The sequence below is a fragment of the Fusarium subglutinans genome (genome assembly GCF_013396075.1).
Source record: "Fusarium subglutinans strain NRRL 66333 chromosome Unknown NRRL66333_c0000135, whole genome shotgun sequence".
Classification (NCBI taxonomy): Eukaryota; Fungi; Ascomycota; class Sordariomycetes; order Hypocreales; family Nectriaceae; genus Fusarium; species Fusarium subglutinans.
The window spans coordinates 1-23665 of NW_023502198.1; the positions used below are offsets into that span (position 1 = coordinate 1).

The window sequence follows — 23665 nt, forward strand, 5'->3', positions numbered from 1 at the left end:
ATACTTAAATATACCTTTTAAGGCTAACTTATAAATTTAAAAAAATAGCTATTTATAAATTAGTAATATACTAGTACTTTTACTACTAGCTATAATATATATAAATTAAAGTATTAAAAATAGGCCCTATTTTAATTAGTTATATACCCTGTCGGTACGCTAAAGCTACCTCCTTGTGACTAAAGGGATAGCTTGACATCGTAATGATAGCCCCCCAAAAGAATCGGGTTCTTGAATATGCACTATGAAAAGCAATGATGTCATTATAGTGATTATAGCGTCCAGAGGGAATCCGCAAGCAATTGATATTTGTAGATCACCATACTTGGGAGCCATTTCAAGCAAGTCGCTACGATATCGGCAGGCAATTACATCAGGATAAGTTGGCCCCAGACCTGACTAAACGAGGGGATCATCGTAATCGCATGAGTCGGTATGTCGAAATGCCATCAATGATACTGCAGAATGCAACTGCTCATCCTGGCCAGCCCATCAGTAGCGTGGCTTGGTGTGATCTACTGGGTACGGCTAGTTGTGATGCCATGCATCCAAGCGAGGCGAGGTAGTAGGCGGGAGGCTTAGGATGTGGACGTGGACGTGTTAGTGTTCTTTCAGTCTTTCAGATAAGATCGGATCACAAACTCCAGTATCGCAGATCTTGCCCGAAGAAAGGCTGCCGAGGTCAAGAGAGGGCGTATGCCGAAGGAGCCTATAGGGTCTGAAGCTACAATTCATAGTTATCTTCTTTGGTACATTGATCAAACACTGGTATTCTGGAGGATCAACTAATCGTATGGAGGGCCTCGTTTGGGGGGCAGCAGAACATGGTATATGGATTCCTCTAGTCTCTCTTAGCCCCAGAAGTCTTGGGTTGGAGTCAAGTCACCATCCAATGTCGAAGTCATCAAAGATACACTGGCTGCAGGAAGGATTTATCTCTAGCAACGTTAGCTCTGGACAGATGCATAGGGCAGTGGTGGAGTTACTCCTGGTCTGGTCTTGGCTCAATCGTATAATCCTCTTATTCGGGTCCGATCACGAGGCCTGTTCTATGTATTGAACCAATGTAATCCGAGAACACACGAGAGTGACATGGAGTCCGATCTATGACAGATGTGAAGATGCGGTAAGCACTTGGGTTGAGTGTGCGAACATGGGCCAGTCCTAACCCGCTTGAATTGCCATCATGTTCATAGAAAGGCCAAGCTAGTCCTTTACTTCTGTCTCTTTTCAAAACGACACTACCAAGGTTTACCCACTTGAGATAGATAGTGGAGTTGTGAGTGTTTCAATGCTATCCAGTGATGGTTGAATGATGAGAATATTGTCGATAAACGTGTAGAGCAACGTGTAGGCACGACGTATTAAGCTTGATCATGGCTGGTGCTCGGAACTTCTGGTCCGCATATTTATCATACATATGTGACAAATGAATCCTATTCTCGAGGTGCGTGGACCAGAAATGAGACTATTGATGCGGGCAGCGTTGCTTAATGGTCCTATTCTTGACTCATATGATACTAAGAGGTTCGAGTATGCTGCATGTAAAGCCCACCTCTTTCAACAAAGTTGACATACAATGAGCTGTTTTAATAAACTAAATAGAATTTACTGTATTCATAGAGATAATCTCGTTTACTCGACTGACTATCGTTCGAGAGTCGACAGATCAGCCTTGCACTTTACCTCGAGACTATAGAATGTTAAACTGGTCCCGGGTAGGTAACTAAGACTAGCATACACTGATACCGGCCAATCATACCTGGTCAAGGGTCGCCCAAGACCAAAGTGCTCATCATTCCCGGAACATTCCCCATGTCAGGCCATGAGGCGTTTCGTTTCTCGGGGCGCTCCGACCTGACATGGCATGAAGCGAGACATGAGGCGAGACAAGACGCGGATCTAGACGGCGACCTCACATAAGCATGCCGAGTTATGAACGCCGGTAACCCGTAGAACCTGGCATAGCCCGACGACCCGAGAGTTGACGAAAACCAGAGGCGTTGCTTACCGGTAGAGATATCGTTCGACGCCGGGATTTCGACGGTGATGCCGAGATGCCAACCGCGGGTACCTATTGATTAAACGATCTAGAAGACCCCTGGTTTATTGTGGAGGTTTAGCGCCATGAGAACGGATTAAGTGCGGCATCGCGTTTACACAATTGAACACTGTTATGCCGCTTTTACCGCAGAACGCCGCCATCATTGCCGCTGCTTTCGCAAGCTTGTTACGGCATTCTGCGGCATAATCGAGCTTTACCTTATATTTAAGATACAGTGTATGTGCTGCCATGCCCTTTCAGGACCCTCGCGGGCGATACAGGGGCATGAGTCGCTGGCAACGGAGAGCGAGTGGTCGACCGCCCGTCTGGTCTTCGATGATGGCATGTTTTGCATTATAACAAGAGATTGTGGTTTGCCCCCGGGGCAGCCGATACTCAGCTCTGTAATATTAGCAATCAGATGCTCAATTCAATCGAATATTGGAAAAAGACCTCTCATTGTAGCATATCCTCGGAGTTCTCTACTTACAGGCAGTCTTCGTTTGAATTTGAAGCCCATTCGGCGACTCGGGCATAGCTCGGTGACTGTTTGCGCCGGACGAGTTCGGAAGAAACTGACATCATCTACCGTCATACAAGAAAAACGGTACACTCGGCCATGAAAATTTGTCTGCCATTTATATACGTGAGGATAAGTAAGAGGGGATCTGAGATACTCATCAATTGCAGAAAACACCATCTACTCGCATATCGCAAGCCTCACGAATTTATCACGACGCCAGAACATCAACCTCACCTCACGTTTACGACATCGTCCAGGTACTGAAACTCAGCGTCCTCTCAGTTGACCCACCCTGGGCTTAAACCACGCTGCAACCCACCTCGTTCGGTTTCTTATCATACCACCACCACCACCACCACCTTCGCCCTGAAAACAAAACACCGTAAACTATTGCGTCCTGAGAGAAATCCCGTCTCTTGTCTACAAAATTTGCCGCCTTTCCCACGACCGTCTTTTTCCCTCAATCCCAGTCCAACCCTAAATCGCAATCATGAAGATTCTTACAAAGGAAGAAGAGGAGGCGCACTACTCAGCTGTCGTCAAGGGCGGTCTCATCGGAGGTAGTCTTGGTCTCGCTGTGGGTGTTGGAGGTGTCTTGTTTGCTTCAAGGCGATACCCTGCTTTCCGCGGCCTCACAATCCCCTTCAGAACGTTCCTCGTCACATCCTCCAGCACATTTGGCGCCATTATCAACGCCGATCGCTGGTCTATGGATTTCCAGAAGAAGCAGAACCCCATGAACTTTTATGAAGACCAGACCCAGCGTGCCCAGCAGATTGTTCGCGAGAACCAGACGACCTGGGAGCGCTTCATGGAGTACGGCAAGGAGAACCGCTACTCCATCGTATTTGTCTCGTGGCTCGCATCCATGGGTGTCGCATTCGCGCTCGTGAGCCGTTCACCCATGAACACAGCCAACAAGGTCGTACAGGCCCGTGTGTATGCTCAGGGTCTGACACTCGCGGTTCTCATCGTCTCAGCTGTCTTCGAGATGAACGACGCCAAGAAGGGTGAGGGTCGCTGGCAGACCGTCATGGTCCTCGATCCCGATGACCCCGAGCACAAGCGACTTATTGAGAAGAAGATCCACAAGGAGGAGTACGAGGGCCAAGACCTCTGGAAGGGTAAGTCGCCTCTAAGATCTCGCAGAAAGAAAACATTATGTGACTAACTGGGCTAATAGATATGGTCGCTGCTGAGGAGCGACGATTGGCCGCTAAGAAGCAAGCTGAGAACAAGGCTTAAAATGAACATGTTATCTTTATGACGACAAAAGCAACTCTACAAAAACCATTCCTCGACACAAACTACCTTCAAATCCATCATTAATACTACGCCATGCATAAGTCGCCAAACACAGGAGGAAATTGGAAATTGGATATTGCATATTTGTCACCAACAAATCGAAGTTTCATGAGCCAATGGACTGGGATGGAAAGGAAATGGCTATTATCAACTGGGACAGTCATTGAAACAAACTGCTTTTTGTTTTGTCTTTTCTATGCGCATAGAGCGGGTGGGATGGTTCCTTGGAGTTACAATTCTTAAAATTGGTCTGGAACATGTTTGGTTGGGGTTTGAATTGCATCCAATGTATCATATGTAGCCGTGACAGCAAGAATCAAGCAAGCATCGTTATCTTACGAGTGTATACAGAGGGCATATTAAGATGACCCAGCATCTCATTCTTTAGACTAAGTTAACAAAGATCTGCACCACCGACTCCCTGCTTATTAGCCCTTTTTTTTGAAGGGTCCATTTACCGTTCCAGAACAACAAATTGATGATCAAACACACTAATATATCCAAAGGAGCTGCATTAGCTCATATCTCTAAACCTCGATGGTAAAATGACTAATTTGCGAATAATATGCATGCACAGCTAGCTCTAACAGCATAACATCGCCATACACCTCGCTCCCATCGAAACCTCCAATGACAATCAGGCGGCTATCATACAGCACTGTCCCGTGATAGCCACGACCCGAAGGTGCTTTGCCGTATACCCGGCGTCTATCCCATGTCATTGTGACCAGGTTCAAAAGCAGGACATCATTCGAGTATTCGCTTCCATCGTGGCCACCAATGACAAAAAGATAGGAGCCGACTATTGTGGCCGTATGTGATAAACGGCGGAAAGCAACGGGAATAGGGACTGCTCTCCATGACTGGGCGTCAACGTCGTAAACCCATACATCGTCGAAACATTCGCCGCCATCAGAGCCTCCAAAAATGATGAGCTTGCTGCCCACCATGTTGGCAGTGTGGTAGCCCCTTGCCTTGGGACGATAGTCTTTTGACCCAGGACTTGACTTATCTGAACTTGACACTAACCGCCATGACATTTTGTTGACATCAGCAACATCTAACCGCCAGATATCATTCAGAGCTCGGACCCCATCGCCGCCGCCGAATACGTATATACCATTCTTGTATAGACAGGCAGTATGCGCCCTCCGCTTCGATGGCATCTTATCTCCTATAATACGGGGCTTTGTCCACCGGAAGTTTGTTGTATCCAGGACATAGACATCGTTATAATACTCCGGGCCGTCACCTCCGCCAAACACGATGAGTTTCTTGCCTACGGCAGTACATGTCATGGCTCTCAGAGGAACAGGTATATCACCAACGACATAAGGTATAGACCAGTGGAAAGAATCGGCATCCAGGACGTATAGATCGTTGAAGCATGTTCTCGAGTCACAGCCGCCGAATACATAAACGTTGGAGCCAATGATTGTTGTTGTGTGTGCTCGTAATGAGGTGTGAGGAGCGCCCGACACGGGTGCCTTGGACCAGTACATGCCAGATGCTGGAGCCACGTCGACGTTTGGGGCCGTCCGGGGATCTGGAAGTGACGGAAACGCGGTGTATTCGTCTTGTGATATCCGAGATCTATGCGATGCATACCGAGCGGTCGCTTGTGCAGTCGTTCGGCTGGTTATGGCGGATGTCGACCGTGAAGCCGCTGGTCGCCGATTATGTCGATCTCCTTCACTTGAGGCATCGCCAGCACCGGCTGAGATTGAATGCGGCGGTTTGGGGACTGCTTTCGAGGTAGGAGCTCCTTGCGGGGCGGTCTGTGATGCGGATTGAGAGCGCTGCCGGATAGAAAGATCGGAAGGCTTTCGGCGATTTGCTTGTATGCTTTTGCTGGCAAGATGACCTGGTGTATGGCTTCTGGGTAGGGGCATCTGATCGCTAGACTCGTCATCATCGTCGGAATCGTCGTCGACAAAGGTCGGCCGTGTGGCTGTGGGAGCCGGAGCAGGTGATCGTTGTTGCTGTTGTTGAATGCTCTTCGCCTTAAGATGCGACTTATCGGGGGACCTCCTCGGATCCGCCATGACTGCGTAGGTTCTTCTTCATTGCCTTCCTGGACAGGGCGTTGAGCTTGTGACTTGAACCGGTCGAGGTGGGGGAAAGGTGGAATGAGTGAGAGTAGTGAAGCTGGCAAAAAGGAACGAACAATATGCAATTAAAAGCAGGCAGCTGGAGCTAAAGCCAATTGGCGATCTGCCAAGAACGTAAAGTGAAGGGAGGGGCAGACGAGCCGGTGAGGGTGATGGTGATAGTATGTAAAAGATGTCGAAGGGTAGGGATCGTGCAACGTTGGAGCTGGGGTTGAGGTAGGTCGTCTTGGATCGAAGTACCTGAGTACCTCCTAGCTTTGTTGTCGTTGATTCTGGGACACTTTTAGCGAGGCTGGCCCCTGTAACCAAGTGCGGAGATGAGGCCCTCAGGCGTCTAACGTACCTGATACATTTGACCTCTCACTGACCTCATAGCACATAAGACCTAGAAATACGGAGTAGGTTTAGGGGAATTTAGTACAGTTTTAGTTACACCAACAATCGAGGATTTTTCCTTATGGAAGTCGATCTCGGTTTTGACGACTAATCTTTTCATCAGCTGGCACCGAACGAGCACTCTCAAAAAAACAATCACTTATTAATTTGTGTATAGCAGTGCAAGAGGTAAGCTAATTTTTCTCACACACTGTAATAGCGAGAAAGGCATTTACACTTCTTTCTCCCCTTCCGTTCCTGCCTTTCTCTCTTTTCCTCACACACTCTCTTACACACTCTCCCCTCATAAATCTTTTAGTCGCTCTTCATAGCGACTTTATGAACTCGTAATTTTCTTTCAACACATGCATTTTCTCAGAAACTGACCATTCTCAGCCGCTTTTGCCATGAGTGAGCAACACGACGCTCATATGGGAGGCGTTTCCCCAGGCAATGCGCATGCAGAACTTGCAGCTGATGCCAGCAACATTACAACCTCGACAAAGGATGAAGAGCGGGCTTCGAAGAGACTTAAGGTTAACGATTCGATCCCGTCTCAGTCTGTTCCAGGAGAGAATTTGCACGATGCACCCGCTCCTAAGGAGAATGAGCAAGCCACAAATGGCAACAAGGAGAATGAGGTCCCGAAACCACAGCAGGACCCCAAGACTGAGCACGTCGATGGACGCAGCAAGGGCGTTGCTCCTATCAAGAAAGAGTGAGAAGCCCACTGTAGACCCATTCTAGAGATACACTGACAAGTCAAAGGTATCTTGTAGACATGTCAGCTCAGAAAGATGCGTCCGACGATGCTGTGAACGACGATGACGCAGCTGAGGCACGCGGCACCGCCGAAGGAAATGCTGAGAATGGTGATCGAAAGCCGGGCAAGGGAAATAAAGAGAAGAAGAAGAAAGGCCAGAACACAGAGCGCGATTTTGGCAAATTTGACGATGCCTTTCGTCTTTGTAACAGTCGAGCCTTCTACCCTGAATTTTCTCCAAGAGAATGCAGGTTCGGTGATCGATGCAGACTCTGCCATGATATTCGAAAGTATCTTGAGGAAGGCCGCCGAGGTGATGTTGAGACCTTCGATGGCAAATGCCCCGTGTTCGAGGCTCATGGTCACTGCCCCTCAGGCTGGAAGTGCCGCTTTGTTAAGAGCCACATGAAGGAAATCGAGCACGAGGACGGCCGAAAAGAGTTGGTGCTCATAAGCACTTCAGCAAATGGCGGCGAGAACGGTGAGCCCAAAGATGAAGGATCCGAGGAGCAGCGACCTGCTATTTCCAACGTCGTCAGCATGGATAAGAAGATTGATCTCAACCGCAAGCGGACCGACTTTACACGATCTGACCAGTACATCACTTGGCTCAATAAGGAAGCCAAGCTGAGTGAGGAGTTTATGAATCGTCGCAAGAATCAGTCCACCGAGGGTATCGAAGATCTACGCGCCCGCTTCGTCGACCCCCCCTTTAAGCCTTCTGAGAAGCGCCGTCTCTATTTCGGCCAAGAGACTCCCACCTTGGCACCTCTCACCACCCAAGGAAACTTGCCCTTCCGTCGACTCTGCGTTGAGCTTGGAGCCCAGCTCACATACTCGGAGATGGCATTGAGTATGCCTCTCATCCAGGGAACAAAGGCTGATTGGACACTTTTAAAGGTTCATGAGTCGGAGCTTTCACCCCCCAAGTTTAACCCAGGCTCTGTTCCCATCTTTGATGACTACGACCACTCCAAGGATATCAAGTTCGGCGCCCAGATCTCCGGAAACAACCACTGGGTTGTTACCAAGGCTGCTGACGTCCTGAATCGTTATTGCCCTCACCTTCGCCTCATCGATTTGAACTGCGGTTGCCCGATTGATATGGTCTTCAAGTCTGGCGGTGGATCGGCGCTTCTCGAAAACTCAGGCAAGTTGGAGCGTATGATTCGAGGCATGAACGCTGTGTCAGGAGAGGTCCCTATCACTGCCAAGATCCGCACTGGTATCCGAAACTCCCGTCCTACGGCTACTCAGCTTATCGGGAAACTGGCTTTTGGTGCACGAGAGCACCGAGAACGACTTGGGGCTCCTGGATGTGCGGCCCTGACTCTTCATGGACGCAGCCGTGAGCAGCGATACACCAAGAAGGCCGACTGGGGCTACATCAGCGAGTGCGCCGCGCTCATCAAGACTTACAACAAGCAGAAGGACAGCCTGACTGACACCATCGCTGAGCCCGATGCCAGTAGCCTCCCTAACGCCAAGGATGGCCGCATGTACTTCCTCGGCAACGGTGACTGCTACTCGCACACCGAATACTATGAGCACATTGAGAAGGCTCGTGTCGATACCGTCATGATTGGCCGTGGTGCCCTCATCAAGCCTTGGCTCTTTGAGGAGATTGAGAAGGGCCAGTACCTTGACAAGTCATCTGGCGAGCGTCTACGCTACATCGAGAAGTTTGTGCGCTATGGCCTTGACGCCTGGGGCTCTGATGAGCTCGGCATTGGATTCACTCGCCGTTTCCTTCTCGAGTGGCTCAGTTTTACGCACCGCTACGTCCCTATTGGTTTGTTAGAGTATCTCCCACCGTGCCTCAATGACCGACCTCCCAAGTACGAGGGGAGAGATGAAATGGAAACGCTTATGGCGTCGAACAACTTCAGGGACTGGATCAAGATCAGGTATGTTCATCCTCTTGAGGCACAATGCACAATGGATTTGCTTTCTTAGGTCGGTATGCTAACTGGCTATTCACAGCGAGATGTTCCTTGGCCCCGTCCACCCAACGTTCAAGTTCCAGCCCAAGCATAAGTCCAACGCTTATGAGGCCGAGGGCTAAACAACGATTAAAAAAAAATTAAAGCATTAAACAGGCGAGCGGCGCAGAGGGGGAACTTGTGAAGAATTATTTGAGGTGAAAAAGGTCGATTTTTGGTGCGCATATTTGCTATCAAGGAATCCGGACGGAGATAGCCACAGAGCATGGATGATTGATGTCTTTATGACGGGTCCATGAAGGCCCTATTTGCGGGGGGAAACGGGGATGTGAATCCGAAAGTTGTGTCATAACGGAAAAGTCTGATCTGGTATCGATCAAATAAATGTGCAGAGAACAACTGCGAGTATACTTCGACTCGGCGTGAATGGTTATGAGATAGCCGTGTTACTGAGCAGCACTTTTCACGTTAAAATTAACGATGGTCTTCCAGTCATCTAGGTATTTAACACTCCCGGATTTGAAACCCCGGCTTGTCTTCAATTTTGCTGCTATTATTGTTTGGAAGATCTACCATGCGGTTCATGAGTTTCTGCTGAGTCCTGTAGGGTTTGCACGTTTCACCAAATTTGACATGCGAGCATTGGCACCGAACAGCCTCATACTGAAGAAACGCCATTCGAGCTTCATTCGATTGTAAAAAGTGAAAATATGAAAATATATAGATATATCTTTGTGGGAGTTATGCTTCCCCAGGTATCGCAAGACATGACGAAACCATTCGAACGCTAGGAACTAATCCAATATAATATGTGTATGAAACCCACCCAACAACTCCGTGATGACTTTTGTAATCCAATCACCAATGCACCCTTGCAATATCCGAGACAGAATCGTACAGCTGTCGTCTTTGTATGTGATTATCAACGCTTTCAACGTGGCTGACAGCATTCTATGAGTAGAAGTGGCTCCTTTGCATGCCGTCAGCAGAAGCATAGTCGCTCTTCCCATCCTCGGGGCGGACAATCGAGCTGGTTAGGGAGTTTGTACGGCTGCTCTCGCTAGGCGCGGCCTTGATCTTCTTGGGCTCTTGTGCCGGGCGCTTGATGACTTCGAGGTAGGTAGATGGAAGATAGCCTGAGCGGCCGTCGCGGGATCGGCACTGCCACCACTCACTTGGATTACCAGAGGGATCGTTTTTACTTAGGACGGCAACAAGGTCACCCTTTCTGGCCTCAAGCTCCATGCCTGTGTTAGGCTGAGGGAGGAAGTCGAAGGTGAGTCGGCAAAACTCAAGCTTAGCAGGGTCGACCGGCTGCTGTGATTCCATGGCCTGGGCCTGAAGACGCTTCTGCTCCTGCTCTTGCGAGGCAGCAAGCGTCCTTATCATCTTTGACATGAGATAAGGAATGCCAAAGGCGGCCAGGACAAAGAAGAGTAAAGGCTTCTTGCTAGCCTTCGCAGGAAGTGGGTTACCGTCTGGGCCAACGCTTCGACCTTCGAAGCGTGCAAATGCAGCTGGTGTAAGGGCAGTCGCATCGGCAGGCGGCGGTCGACCAGTAAGCTTGGCAATCAATGTGCGAATCCAGCGCATCAATGTGAAGATGCCCAGCACGGAGCCCAGAGTATCCCTCAGGTTGCCAAATTGTTCAGCGACAGAGACCATGGCTAAGGACTGTTAGTTGACTCTCTTGTTGAACCATCACACGTTTAAAGAACTTACCAAAGAAGCTGGAGTGAGTAGCCATGTAGGTACTCTCAAGCATCTGGGCGAAGCCTCCAAAGGCTGTGACAATACCCTCGAGCATTTGGAAGGTAGCCTGAGTGCTGTTGTTGAAGGTATTGGTCAAGCTGTTTTGGTCGCCAGGCATTCCCATGCCACCACCGTACATACCGCCGCCCATACCTCCATACATGCCTCCTCCGTAGCCACCGTATCCTCCACCGTACATGCCTCCTCCATAGCCACTCATGCCGCCCATACCGCCCATGCCAAACCGCGAGTATGGGCTGGAATAGGGTGAGGAGTACGCGCCCCCCATTGAGCTATACGGCGAGGTATTCATCCTGCTGTAATTGGCAGCGTTCTGATTTACCGTCGATGTGAGAGACGAAGGTCGATTAGGAAGCGGAGGGGCAGAAGACGAATCGGTGATTGATGTCGTAGTTCCTGACGCAACTGACGGCAAGATAGGCGATGTGGCTAGAGTATAGTGAGTAGGAAGGCTCTTCAATGCGGGGAGTCAGGAGAAGGCGAATTGCAGAGGACATGGAAGATGGAATAGTAAGAGAGAAGAATTGATGAATGCGACTTACCAGCAGTCGCAGCCGCGCCAGGCTGCTCCCAGGGCTTGGGTGGAGAGGCCATGATATTTCTTGTTATCGCAAGGAGGAAGGGTTCAGAAGCCGGGCTCGGACAATGGAGTACCGACAAACGGTATTAGAGTGTCAGAATTAGAGTGGACTAATTGTTGAGCCTCCTAGTAAAGCAGACTTGTCTTGGTCGTTGGCCACTCCTCGTGACGTTTGGTGGTGGACCTCGGAAAGGGTACCGGACGCAAAATCGGAGACTGACTCCGTGATTATATGCAGCAGCCCCAGTTAGCGTCACCGCGGCGCGCGGGGACAACGGAGTTGCCTCGGGATACGGGGAAAAGAGCCGCCGAGACCGAGATCTGATAAGAGTGAGAGGGACGCTATCTCTCGAGAATATAAAGACGCGCAAAAATTGCGATGGTGACGGGCGTGGGCGTGGAGGTGATGAGAAGGAGGAGGGAAACGAGATTGTCGCAGGCGAAAAGCCGAGAAAGATGGAGTTGATTAGAGATAAAAAATAGTGGGGCCTCCCTTAACCTAGGCTACGTTACCGGCCGTCGTAGAGCAGGCGCATTCAAGTTTAAAAGGGAAGAAAAATCCGGGGGCGAATGAGACCGAAGAAGAAGCCAGACCTCGGCAGACTAGGTAGGCTCCGCCGACTCTCATCGTTCTTACCTTTTTAAGGCAATACGGCTCGTGAAGAGGGGCGCTTGCATTTTGAGATTTTGATGATGTTTGATGATCTGATACTGGACATTTCGTTGATGAGTACAACTCTACGAGTATCGTATTCCTCCAGATATAATAGCTCGTGAATGCTGGTTGAGTCATCAATTGATGCTTCTTTTATTGCCTAGTCTATGTCACTATGATCAAACCGTTTCCCGTTGGCCGTTGTAGCCGGCCATAAGGTAAGGTAAGTTTCCATGTGACGCTGATGCTTTCCGGTTTCGCCACAGACAATCGGCTCCAAGGACTAGTGGTTTCCCTAACCTTACGTCAATCTCAGCCATCTCCTAGGCTTACCCTATGGCATATAATAGGAACAGAATAACGAACAAACCACCAAATCAAGCCATGATGAGGGTAATGGATCTATACATAGATGGTTTTTGTATACCTCTGTCTGTCTTACTCGCTCTTAACCTTCTAGTATACTAGTGCTTCCAGCCTTGAAGAGCGAGTCGCGGTCCTATTGTGAATGCCTCTATGCTTCCACAGACTTCATGCAAGACTGTATCACAAGGGGATTGTACCCACATATATGTATATGCATATACAAAAAATAAACAGCAAACATAAGAGGCCCGTTCTAGATTTTAAACCGATTTTTGAAACAATGAAAATAATTACCCAAACCAGCGTGTTGAACTACCTGAAGAAGAGCTATCGAGCCAATCAGGATTCAACATAAACTCAACTACAACAACAAACGATACAAACATACCTACACCATGGTTGAAAAGCGACCACCAAGTCCTGGCTTCATCTCTAATCCATTCATAAAAAAAAGAAATCTCGAATGGACTCTTGACTCACCATCACCCTCACGACCGCCAACAACTGCTGACATAGAGTCTGGATCAGCCACTGTAGAGGACCATCTCTCACATTTCAAAGCACATCTCTCGAAACACATATCAAGCCCATCGCCACTATCAATATCATCATATAGCTCACTATACACCGAAAACTTTGGAAGCTCTACAGGTGCTCATTTCGTCATTCATCAACATGACCACCCAATTGCTGGCACGCACTATGACCTCCGTCTTCAGATCAATGAGACCAGTAGCGCCAGCTGGGCGATCATGTATGGACTCCCGGGCGACCCTCAGAGTATACGGTTGAATCGAAACGCGACAGAGACGCGAATTCACTGCCTTTGGGTATGGAGTCTCTCTCTTTACATAAGAAAAGAATTAATATATTCATAGAACCATCTCATAGAGACTGCCTCAGCCTCAACCGGATCGCTTCTCATCTGGGACACGGGAACATATAGCATCCTCCCCCGTCAGAGCAAGCATGCCCCAACGGCTGATCCGTCCTCTCCAACGTCCTCACCAGGTCCATCGTCTGCGCCAACACAGCAAGCCCTTCTACACGCCGCTTTCCAGAACCGCAAGATCCGTATTCGACTGCACGGATCGCGCTTACCAGATCCATACGTCCTAAACCTTCGTTTGACCAGGTCAGAAGATGTGGCCGGTAGAGTAAGGAGCGGAAAAACACCTCGGAAACGGCGTCGTCGTCATGCCCAGGCAGAGACGCAACCTGAGACGAGTGATGAGGACAGTGAGGGCGATGCAAGTGAGGATGTCCCTTCCAACGCTGATGCAGGAACCAACGCCGACGACCTTTCCGCCATGGAACGCGAGATACGTGAGCTTGAAGATGAAGAGGTCCGCAGAACAAGTGCATATCCAGGGGCTTCCAACACTATCGGCAGTGTACATCAACGGCGATGGTATCTTTCACTTGATCGCCCGGCTTGTGGGTTTGTGGAAGAAAGAATCAAGAACCGTTCGGTTTGGAAACTCGAAGACGGTACGGAGACTAAGAACAAACAGAGCAATGATGGACGCTTGTCATACCCATTCTACGTCCGGGGGCCAGATCATGAGCGTAGTGTATTAACAGGACGGCTGGGAGCTGATATTCTCCAAGACGAGTGCGTGGATAAATTTGTTCAGCGTCAAGGTTGGAAGCCAGTGCTGAAATGACACTCCCCCGGGGAGAAAAAGACATGCGCGGTGTCTGAACAGACTATCAAAATTTATTGTGTAGACTACATAATACCTAGGCTTGTGCCACATTCCCATTTTCCCATCCCAGTGCATGGCTGTATAGCTCGTCTACCTTGATACCTGGCAGATATCATATCCCGTAGACTGGCCAGGACAACTACCTCACCATAATCCCATGTAAATCAATCCGTCTCGACCAGACTCATCAAACGCCATCCCATGCTTGCTAAATCGCGGATCCACGTATATGTGAGGACCGAATCACACCTATCCCCGTCACTGCAGAAACAAAGAAAAACCATACTTTTGAAATGATAGTACTATACCCCCTTCCAGTACGTCTTGAAGCCTAACTTTTGGGCTCCACTAGGGTTGGAGCAATTCGCCTCTTCTTGGGCTCCTTGCTGTCTTCCTTTTCGCCTTCACTGGCATCGCGCTTAGTGCCCGCAACACTGCCTGTGGTACTTCGAGGAGTCTCAGGAGGTGTTGTGAGGGGAACGCCTGTCACCTTGCCAGAATTTGTTGCTGCAATGCTCGGAACATTGCCGGAAATCAGATTCGGATTGGTAACTACACCGGCTGCGGGCACAGTGCTGGCCTGTGTAGTGATAGTCGCAATTGAAGACGTCGAATTCGATCTCGCAGGAGATGAGGGACGTTGAGAAAAAATTGAAGCTGACTGCGGGGGCGAAGGGGCAGTGAAAGAGCTCGCCGAGTTGCGATGGTGGTGATGCGAGCCGTTAGGAAAGGGTGAAGGTGGAGCAAAGGCGGTCGTTGGAGTAGGCATGGGAGTGCTTTGATTAGACGAGGTCCCTGTTTGCGACTTGGGCGGACCGACTTCACCCTTGTAGACTTCACCCAGTTCTCCAGATGTAAAAGATAGTGTTGAGCAGAAGCCATCAGAAGACGAGATCATTAAAGTCAGACCATCGCTTGACCTAGTAGTTTTGTTAGCCAATTTACTCAGTTGATAGGTGATAGGAACTCCAGCATACCATGCAAGGTCAGTAAAGGTAGCGCAATGAAGGTTGCTGACAACACAGATAGGGGTCTTTTGCTGAGTATCGTAAAGTAGGACCGAGTCTTGTGTAGCCACAGCGTAGACCATGCGATAAGGCAGGGAAAAGGCAGGCTTTGGGCCTGGTGTAGCCGAAGCCGTATCTGAACCCGATGTCTTTGCGTCTGATGTGTTTGAGGGTGGTGGAGGTGGATCCATGACAGAAGGAGCTGGGGATGGCTTCGACAGAGGTTCTGGAAGGGCTGGAATAGGCTCCTCTGAAGATGATGTGTCAATGGTTATGTTGCGTGTGACAGGAGGAGACTGTCGCAGTGTGTAGAATATGGGAGAACATTTTACCACGACCGAGGGCTTCTTGTGACCTGGTAGATGGGCAATCGGGGGCTTGTTGATACCACCACGCGTGTAAATGTAGACTGTGTTAATCACTTCATAAGTAGGTTTCGCGTCTCTTTCAGCCTGGTGTTGGTTTTGGTACTGTCCAGATGGGGTTAATAGCAAGCTGCCATCCGGTGTAAATGTGAGCCGTCGAAAGAAGGAAGTGAGCGTCTCATTGGCATAGAGGTTCGCGTTCTTCATTCCCAACCCGCTGCTCAACGTTGACGATGGTTTCGGAGAGGGGTCCATAGGCATGACGGCCGGCAAAGGCATAGATGGTGCTGGCGATACAGATCGACGAGAAGAGAACGAAGATCGACGGCTATGGCTAACGACACTGGGAGGGTTCATAGGAAGGGCGAAAGAAGTCGGCGTGCCGGGTGCAGAAGGCACAGGGGACCCGATAGAAGGCGCAGACTCGAGGACAGCAAGCGACGAGCGATGGCCAAAGTCGGGAGGAGCAGGACTGCTCGAGGAGATTCGTCGAGGAGGAAGATCAGCCTTGATATGGCTGGCAAGTCGAGGAGTCTTGTCGTCTACGCTAAGGGTGTATTGTCCATCCTTGGTTTTTAGAGAATAAATATGAACTGATCGATCGGAGGACTGCGTCGCGATGTACTCGTTGAGGGGATCCCATGTGACGCCCTGCACATAATGGCTGTGCTCAGCGATCTGGCGCACGAGTGTTCCTGTTTGCTGTGTTAGAAGCTGACGGTTATCGGGTCGTTGAATATCGCCTGCTGACCTGTCTGAGCGTTGTAGATTCGTGCTATGTTATCCATACTGCCGATGATGAAGTACACTCCGTCAGGAGACCAGGCCAAGTCATAGATCTCCGCGCCACTAGAACGACACATATGCTTTGCCCTCCAAGACTCTTTATCTTCCGGGGCATCGGATCCGAAGGCTGTTTGGGGTGTTTCGCTTGGTACCCAGAGGATCACGTTGCCATCGTCGCCCGCAGAGGCTAGAAGCTCGCCTGGAAAAGAAGCTGTGAGTAGAGTAAATTGTGAGTGCGGATTGGAGAGCCTTACCCTTGGGCGCCCAACGAACAACATTAACAGCTTGGTTGTGCTTTGAAAGGGTTGAAAGGTACTCGACCTTACGGTCCTCCCCATCAACCAAAACCCTCCATATTCTGATATGATTATCACCACCAGCCGTGGCTAAACGACCCTTTCCAGATGGTTCGAAGTGGGCGGAGTAAACGGGGGCATTCTGGTCATGCCAATTGATGATTAGAGGAGCAGCTTTCATCGTGTTGATATGTTTAGGTGATCAAACGGAGGTGGAAGCTGCATAGGTGAGGTAGGGAGACGCCCTTTCGAGGCTGTAGGAGAAGAGACTGAAGAGCTCTGTGGCTCCCACGCTCGAATACGAACGAGATCAGCGGTCGAAGATGGTGAGATGGCGCGAACCTAGAGTGGATATGCAAAGGAGAAAATAAGGCGAAGGTGAACTCTTGATGGATAATTGTTCGAGATTATCGGCAGTGATGGGAATTGGCACGGTAGTGCCAAAAGTAGAGTAACAACGGGTGAGTTTGATGGTGGAGAGTTAGGTAGTCTAGGTAGAGCTCCAGGCTGGAGCTGGTGTGGACCTTGGAAAGCCTTTGATTAGACGCCAAGGCAAGGCAAGCTGCACAGTAGATAGGTAACTAGGAGCTACTTTAGAGAGAACAACAAAGACCGGGAGTGGATGTTTAGCGTTGGTGATTGATTGGATTTGTGAAATAAAAAAGGGACGGGAAGAAGGGGGGAAACGACAAAAAGAGAAAGGGAAACGAAGGGGAAGTGGAGGAGCCAAACGACGTGCACGATTGAGGTGGTTTATTCCGGCAATAGAACAGAAACAGGGCTCGCATCACTTTGCGGTCACTGTCGCTGCCAATGTCACCGCGACTGTCACTTTCTTACACTCACGACCACGAGGAACATGGCACGAGGCACAGGGCGTTTTGGCGTACCTTCAGGCGTGTCACCAACCTCAAGTCGACGGGACTAACTAAAATATGCAAGGCGCTGTGCTGTAGGTGGACGCATTGGATAGGTAGTTTTACCTAGTAGAGGTTAATGAGCTGCGGCGGACGCGCGGGCGATCACACACATGGGGGATGGATCAAATGGATCATACGGATCCAATGAGGAACAGCATCCAATTCATGGATTGATGCATGTCAAGAGGGGACAACGCACCTCAGTCTGCCAGGGCAAGATCTTTGTTTTAAGCTGTGCTGCAACTAGCAGTGGGCAGTGGGTTATCAGTGGTGGAGGTGGTCCAAGACAATTGCGGCGAAACCAAGCGCTAACAAACCAATGGAACCTAAGGAATTAGTCGACTCTGTCGAGTAATGGTGCCTATTACCGAGTGTTCTTCAGTTAAAGTGGTTGCCAGAGCGGCTGCATCGTGTACTGGGGTTCTATGGACTCTCTATCAGGTGTCGATGACAACTGAGACGGGCCAAGTAGCACGCACCAAACGAAATGGGGGCTAAAGATCATCAGCCCTGAAAGGGGAGGGATGAGTTCAGAATACCTAGGTACCTAGGTACCCAAAACGAGTGGCCATCAAAAGGACCAGAAACAAAAGCTAAATGCCTCCTTGGGTCTGTTACTCGGCATGTATCAAAGTTCACGTTGGCATTAGATGGATCATGGATGCATATAATGTATGCGGAAACACCCGGAAACCAGCCACCACTATAGGCAGCACAGACTCAATTCCGGGGGGGTTCCTTTTACCTACTAAGGTAGATACTTGTAGAATTGGACGCTGCTGCCTCTCTTGTACGTAAAGGCATCCCTATTCTTCGGATATATAACCATGTAATGTAAACAAACGACTTGTTAGAAGCTGATTAGTGAGTTATTACAATGCCCCTACCTACTAACTCAAGGTGCTAGCATTGCAGGTGGGGGAAAGTCTCACGGGGAACAAGACGTCCAGGTCCAAGTAGCCAATCGCATTGCTCGTTTTGATCATCTGCATCGCTTCCAATGGCCTGACCTCAATCACTATGGAGACCAGATGGGCTCTTTTCAGCTCTGAGGATTCCGGCTACAGAAGGATGGCATGGATATCCATGACAACCACCTCACGGATATCTGTTCTCTTGGACATATAACACTTTGTGTTTCAAATCATCATTGTACGATCTGAATGAATTCTCGGTAGCTATCGCTATTAGAATTCGGGAATGGACCTATAATTTCGCTACCCGTTTGTGCCGTCAATGTTATCTTTGTCTTAAGCCGTGTGATAGGATCGTCTAGTTATGTATAGGATTAAGTTTAAGACATAAAACAATGGTCAATAAGCTCACCAACACCTCCCTGAATACCTAGGTAGCTAGGCAGCGTGCGTGGCGGCATCTCGAAACCCAACAGCGGCTTGCTTGATGAGTGTAATATCGGCATCTGCCTAAGCCAACCAGCCACCGTAGTAGCCAGATGCATGCCCTTATCTCGTGCGCCCGTGGGAGACCAGCAGTATTGCATTCTATCTATGTTCACTCAGGCGGGTAGTAAGCTTTTCAGGGCGCATAAGATTGGTCAAAAAACGAGGATGACTGCTTCATGCTATGGAGTAATGGTTTCTAATCTGCTCTGAACGAACCCATCAGCCATACTCCTAACTGTGCCCATTGTCAAGAATAGCTTTGACGTTACCCAGTCTTAATCAACGCCTAAAGACTATGCGTATTCTGTGACACATTGCCTTTGCCGGGTTTCGCGAGATCATCACCACCATCTGAAGCTTCTGCATCCAATGAAACCTTGAATGTGCGGAACTTGCGAATAGGAACTCCCCGAGCGAACAGCTCATCAATTTCTTCCAATGTCTTACCTCCACACTCAGGAATACAGAACCACGAGAATAATGTCGCCATGAACGAAGTCACTCCGAATATGAAACCGACTTTAGACCCAAGGGCAGCATGCGATTGGTCAATGAGGTAGGGGATGCTGAAAGCAACAGCCCATTGAATTACAATGTTGAAGACCGCGCCCACAGCATATGTGAGATCGCGTAGACCGGTCATGGGGATCTCTGCGGCTACAACGTGTGAGAGAGGTGCCCATCCTAGGGAAAATCCGATGCCGAAGAGAGTGACGGTCGCAACGATGGAAGACCGAATGCTCTGCGAGGGATTCTTGACAGTTCCGAGCCCACCCATGGTCATAAGACTGGCTGTCTGAAGAACAGCTCCGGCTATCATCAAGGGACTGTCGAATCACGTCAGCTGGTGTTGTTCCATGTAAGTACATACTCAGGCAATACTAACACTCGGCCTGTCTTATCAGACAAGAACTGCGTCAAGAAGACGGCAACAATGTTGAGCGCAGAGTTGATGCACGACATAACAAAAGGGTTCACCGAGTTCAGACTCTGGATAAAAATTGTGCCATATTTGGAAGCAAAGTTCTGACCCGTGAGTTGAAGAAAGATGTTGACGCCGATTGTGATCAAAGTTCGTTTGAGATTCGCTGAGGTCGTCAGTAAATGTCATATCTCTGATATTGGTAGCTGGTGTTAACTTACTCCCTCGCCACATGTCCATGAAACTGCCCTTCTTAACAGTGTTATCAGGGGCATTCTGCATCTCTTGAAATTCGTGCTCGATCTCTTCGTCGGTGTATGCCCCTTGTCGAAGTAGTCGGAGGGACTTGAGAGCATCCTCCTGGCGATCTCGGGTCAATAGCCAACGAGGAGACTGGAAGAATTAGAGAGAAATTTGGCAACCATCATGGCAGTTCTCACACCTCAGGGATCCACCACACAGCTACTGCGAGGATAGAAGGAATCACGAAGAAGAGGCCATAGGGGATCCTCCAGGAAGCATGCCCCTTAATGTCGCTGGTCCCTCTGCAGATAATAGACATGATAAGGCTACCAAACTAGACGAGCCATTAGAGAAATAAAACACCGGGAAGGAAAAGGGGTCTTAGACGAACCAAAAGACCAGACTGATAAGTACCAACGACAAAGCCGCGAGCCTCTGCAGGAACAAGCTCTGACTGTAAAACAGGAACCAAGGCGAGCTCCATTCCGATGTAGACATATGTAATAGTACGACCAGTGATTGCTTGAGTTGGGGTCTTGGACGTAATCAAGATGACTCCGGATATCAAAGCCCAGAAACACATGACAAACATTGCCAGACGGCGGCCAAAGCGACGGCTGAAGAGGTTACCAAGAACGAGACCAAACACAAAGCCAATGAATTGGATACTGTTCAAGAGGGACAGGAAGACAGTCTCGAGAACGTATGTACCAGTGGCTTCATCAAAGGTTCCGAACTGTCTCTTGAAGAAAGGCATTGCTTGAGTGTTGCTGAAGGCTGCTTGGTCCATGCCGAAGTTGAGCTGCGACAGGGCAATCATGCCACAAGCATAGATGAGGCGGCCGTTGAAGCAGGCAAGGAGCCCGCGAGTGCGTTTAGGAGGGGCCATGTTTGCTTGTTGCTCAGAGTCTCGGATCATCAAGTTGCTGGCCTGGATGCAACTCTTGGTTTCCGGAGACTATACATGCTCTTATTTATACATGGTTGCCAATTGTGGCCATCAACTGAAGCTTCTTGTCGTCAGAATTGGATTCGATCACGCGAGATGATCTAGGACGCGATGGAACATGGCTTTGGATAGTATCCTTGATGTTGGATGGGCATCATTGACGAGTGTAAGTGTCTTCCAAAGGTATGGCTGTGGTCTCAGCTTCGGTTAACTGAACCCGGGACTCGATAGTCGCCCATCTCTGGCAAATTCAATGGCGTGCTAGGTGTTCCCCACATTTCGGGGAGTTCAATAGGTTGTTTTGGCGACGCGGATAGGCGGGTCCGTGTATGCCGGGACGGAGATGGCGGGTAAAGACGGAGACGGAAGACATTCGGGGTGGGGCCGGTTAGCTGAGTACCGCATATTGATGGCCTCTGGGACTCTTCTCATTTAGGCTAGTGGCTGGTATTATATGTTCGACCTATGGTAGTTGTAGAACAACTTTGCTTAAACATTTCAAAAGGTAGAGATATATCCTGGTATCGGGATAGATGGACGGAGAAGACGCGGATAGACGGACTTAAGTGGACCTCAAGCACCCTCCATGATAAAGTGTGTGTAGCTCGATCCTGTCAACTCCGCACTCCAGTGAGCTCTGCATAAACAGTTATTAAGATACCTAGGCAGTCCCAGATCGAGAAACGAAATGTACATAATTATCAGAAGCTCCTTGTTCTCTACCAGAGCTGTCTCATCAACCTCATAATCTGCATCCCGTTCTCTCAATATGGGTTCCATTCCAACCCGCAAGCAACCCAACTTTCTCGTCATCGTCGCCGATGACCTGGGCTACAGTGACCTTGGATGCTTTGGCTCCGAGATAAAGACTCCAAATCTCGATCGCCTCTCTCAGACTGGCGTGCGACTAACCAATTTCCATACGGCTTCAGCATGCTCTCCAACTAGGAGCATGCTGTTCTCCGGAACGGACAACCACATTGCGGGCCTGGGCCAGATGACAGAGCACATGGCGAGGTTCATGGATAAGTATAAGAACAGGCCTGGCTATGAGGGGTATCTCAACTTTCGCGTTGCTGCGCTTAGTGAGATTCTCCAAGATGCTGGTTATCATACAATGATGTCTGGAAAATGGTAGGTTGGCAGCAACTTGACAGCCTCGAACCATGACTAAATATTGTCGCCAGGCACCTCGGAACGACGAACGAGACCTCACCTCATGCGAGAGGTTTCGACAACAGCTATGTCTTCTTATCAGGCTGTTGTAATCACTACAACTATGAACCACAGCTTGACGACCCAGCTCACGGATTCTTCACACCCATGAACGCCGGCAAGTTCTGGATGCAAGACGACAGATTCTTAGATCGTAAAAACCCAAAAGATATCCCCGAAGACTTTTACTCGACAACTACCTTTTCTGAAAAGTTGATCGACTACCTAAAAGATCGCAAAGACACTGAACAGCCATGCTTTGCGTACCTACCTTTCACCGCACCCCATTGGCCTCTTCAGGCGCCGCGTGAGACAATCGAGAAATACAAGGGCATCTACGACGATGGACCAGCAGCTTTGCGCAAAAGAAGGCTGGCGAACCTCGTTAAATTGGGACTCATCTCTGAAGACACGGAGCCAGCTCCCATGACAGTCGAACTGTGGGACAAGATGTCACCTACGGAGAAGGCTGAGTCGGCGAGGAAAATGGAAGTCTATGCCGCCATGGTAGATCTCATAGACGTCAATGTCGGCCGCGTGGTGGACTATCTTGACTCTGTTGGCGAATTAGACAATACCTTTGTCCTCTTCATGTCGGACAACGGAGCCGAAGGGGCTATGCTCGAAGCTGTTCCCATGATGGGCAGTGTTGGCAGTGTCCCAAGAATCATCAACAAATACTACAACAACTCGATTGATAATATGGGAATGGCAGACTCTTATATCTGGTATGGTCCTGAGTGGGCATGTGCGTCAATGGCGCCCTCTAGGGGTTTCAAGACTTGGATCACCGAAGGCGGTATTAGATGTCCATGCCTTGTTCGATATCCTCCTTTCTCGAAGGCTGGTGGATCGCATACCGACTCGTTCTGTACAGTCATGGATATTCTACCCACAGTCCTTGACTTGGCGGGTGTTCCCCTACCAGGAAGCAAGTTCCGAGGCAGAGAAGTTTTCCCCGTTAGGGGATCCTCATGGGTGTCGCATCTTGAAGATCAATCTCCCGCTTTTCACGATGAGGAGAAGGAGATAACCGGTTGGGAACTGTTTGGCCTTCGAGCCATCAGGGAGGGTCACTGGAAGGCTTTATATATGACCGCACCAAGAGGAAAGGACAAATGGGAGCTATACAACCTGAAGAACGATCCAGGCGAGTTGCACGATCTCGCTGACAATAACCCTGATATCATGGACCGCCTGATTAGTTTCTGGGGGATCTACTACTCAGAAACAGGAATGTTTGACCCAGGACATGAGTTCGGTGTCACCAAGATCTAGGACTTAGGACTCCAAAAGATATCAGCTGCTTGTTTCGCGAGGACTAGTCCTAGAATCTCATTTCACGGTTCTTTTTGTTAAGACTTTGGCATATGGTTGCGTATTCTTTTGTTGATCCCTATGTCATTCTGTGA

General features: G+C 49.3%; 8 protein-coding genes across 8 annotated transcripts; 4 read left to right on the plus strand and 4 right to left on the minus strand.

Moving 5' to 3' along the window:
• Positions 1-3057: 3057 nt before the first annotated feature.
• Positions 3058-3812, plus strand: FSUBG_9121 (mitochondrial hypoxia responsive domain protein; the record flags this gene model as incomplete). Its single annotated transcript, XM_036687601.1, has 2 exons — positions 3058-3691; positions 3751-3812. 2 exons carry the CDS (start codon positions 3058-3060, stop codon positions 3810-3812), a joined length of 696 nt encoding a protein of 231 aa, XP_036535355.1.
• Positions 3813-4399: 587 nt separating this feature from the next.
• Positions 4400-5917, minus strand: FSUBG_9122 (Tip elongation aberrant 1; the record flags this gene model as incomplete). The annotated part of the gene is made up of 1 exon (XM_036687602.1): positions 4400-5917. One exon carries the CDS (start codon positions 5915-5917, stop codon positions 4400-4402), a length of 1518 nt encoding a protein of 505 aa, XP_036535356.1.
• Positions 5918-6765: 848 nt separating this feature from the next.
• Positions 6766-9186, plus strand: FSUBG_9123 (tRNA-dihydrouridine synthase 3; the record flags this gene model as incomplete). The annotated part of the gene is made up of 3 exons (XM_036687603.1): positions 6766-7076; positions 7127-9028; positions 9105-9186. The coding sequence occupies 3 exons, from the start codon at positions 6766-6768 to the stop codon at positions 9184-9186; spliced, it is 2295 nt and encodes a 764-aa protein (XP_036535357.1).
• An 829-nt stretch (positions 9187-10015) lies between these two features.
• FSUBG_9124 (peroxisomal membrane pex13) lies at positions 10016-11431 on the minus strand (the record flags this gene model as incomplete). Its single annotated transcript, XM_036687604.1, has 3 exons — positions 10016-10731; positions 10787-11266; positions 11380-11431. The coding sequence occupies 3 exons, from the start codon at positions 11429-11431 to the stop codon at positions 10016-10018; spliced, it is 1248 nt and encodes a 415-aa protein (XP_036535358.1).
• A 1402-nt stretch (positions 11432-12833) lies between these two features.
• FSUBG_9125 (abc1 containing protein) lies at positions 12834-14105 on the plus strand (the record flags this gene model as incomplete). Its single annotated transcript, XM_036687605.1, has 2 exons — positions 12834-13268; positions 13317-14105. The coding sequence occupies 2 exons, from the start codon at positions 12834-12836 to the stop codon at positions 14103-14105; spliced, it is 1224 nt and encodes a 407-aa protein (XP_036535359.1).
• Positions 14106-14478: 373 nt separating this feature from the next.
• Positions 14479-16782, minus strand: FSUBG_9126 (chromatin assembly factor 1 subunit B; the record flags this gene model as incomplete). Its single annotated transcript, XM_036687606.1, has 4 exons — positions 14479-15067; positions 15125-16214; positions 16271-16516; positions 16560-16782. The coding sequence occupies 4 exons, from the start codon at positions 16780-16782 to the stop codon at positions 14479-14481; spliced, it is 2148 nt and encodes a 715-aa protein (XP_036535360.1).
• Positions 16783-19210: 2428 nt separating this feature from the next.
• On the minus strand, positions 19211-20978 carry FSUBG_9127 (RGT2-Sensor of high external glucose concentration; the record flags this gene model as incomplete). Its single annotated transcript, XM_036687607.1, has 5 exons — positions 19211-19751; positions 19796-20012; positions 20068-20239; positions 20289-20423; positions 20481-20978. 5 exons carry the CDS (start codon positions 20976-20978, stop codon positions 19211-19213), a joined length of 1563 nt encoding a protein of 520 aa, XP_036535361.1.
• An 829-nt stretch (positions 20979-21807) lies between these two features.
• FSUBG_9128 (Arylsulfatase) lies at positions 21808-23531 on the plus strand (the record flags this gene model as incomplete). The annotated part of the gene is made up of 2 exons (XM_036687608.1): positions 21808-22172; positions 22226-23531. The coding sequence occupies 2 exons, from the start codon at positions 21808-21810 to the stop codon at positions 23529-23531; spliced, it is 1671 nt and encodes a 556-aa protein (XP_036535362.1).
• Between the last annotated feature and the right edge of the window lie 134 nt (positions 23532-23665).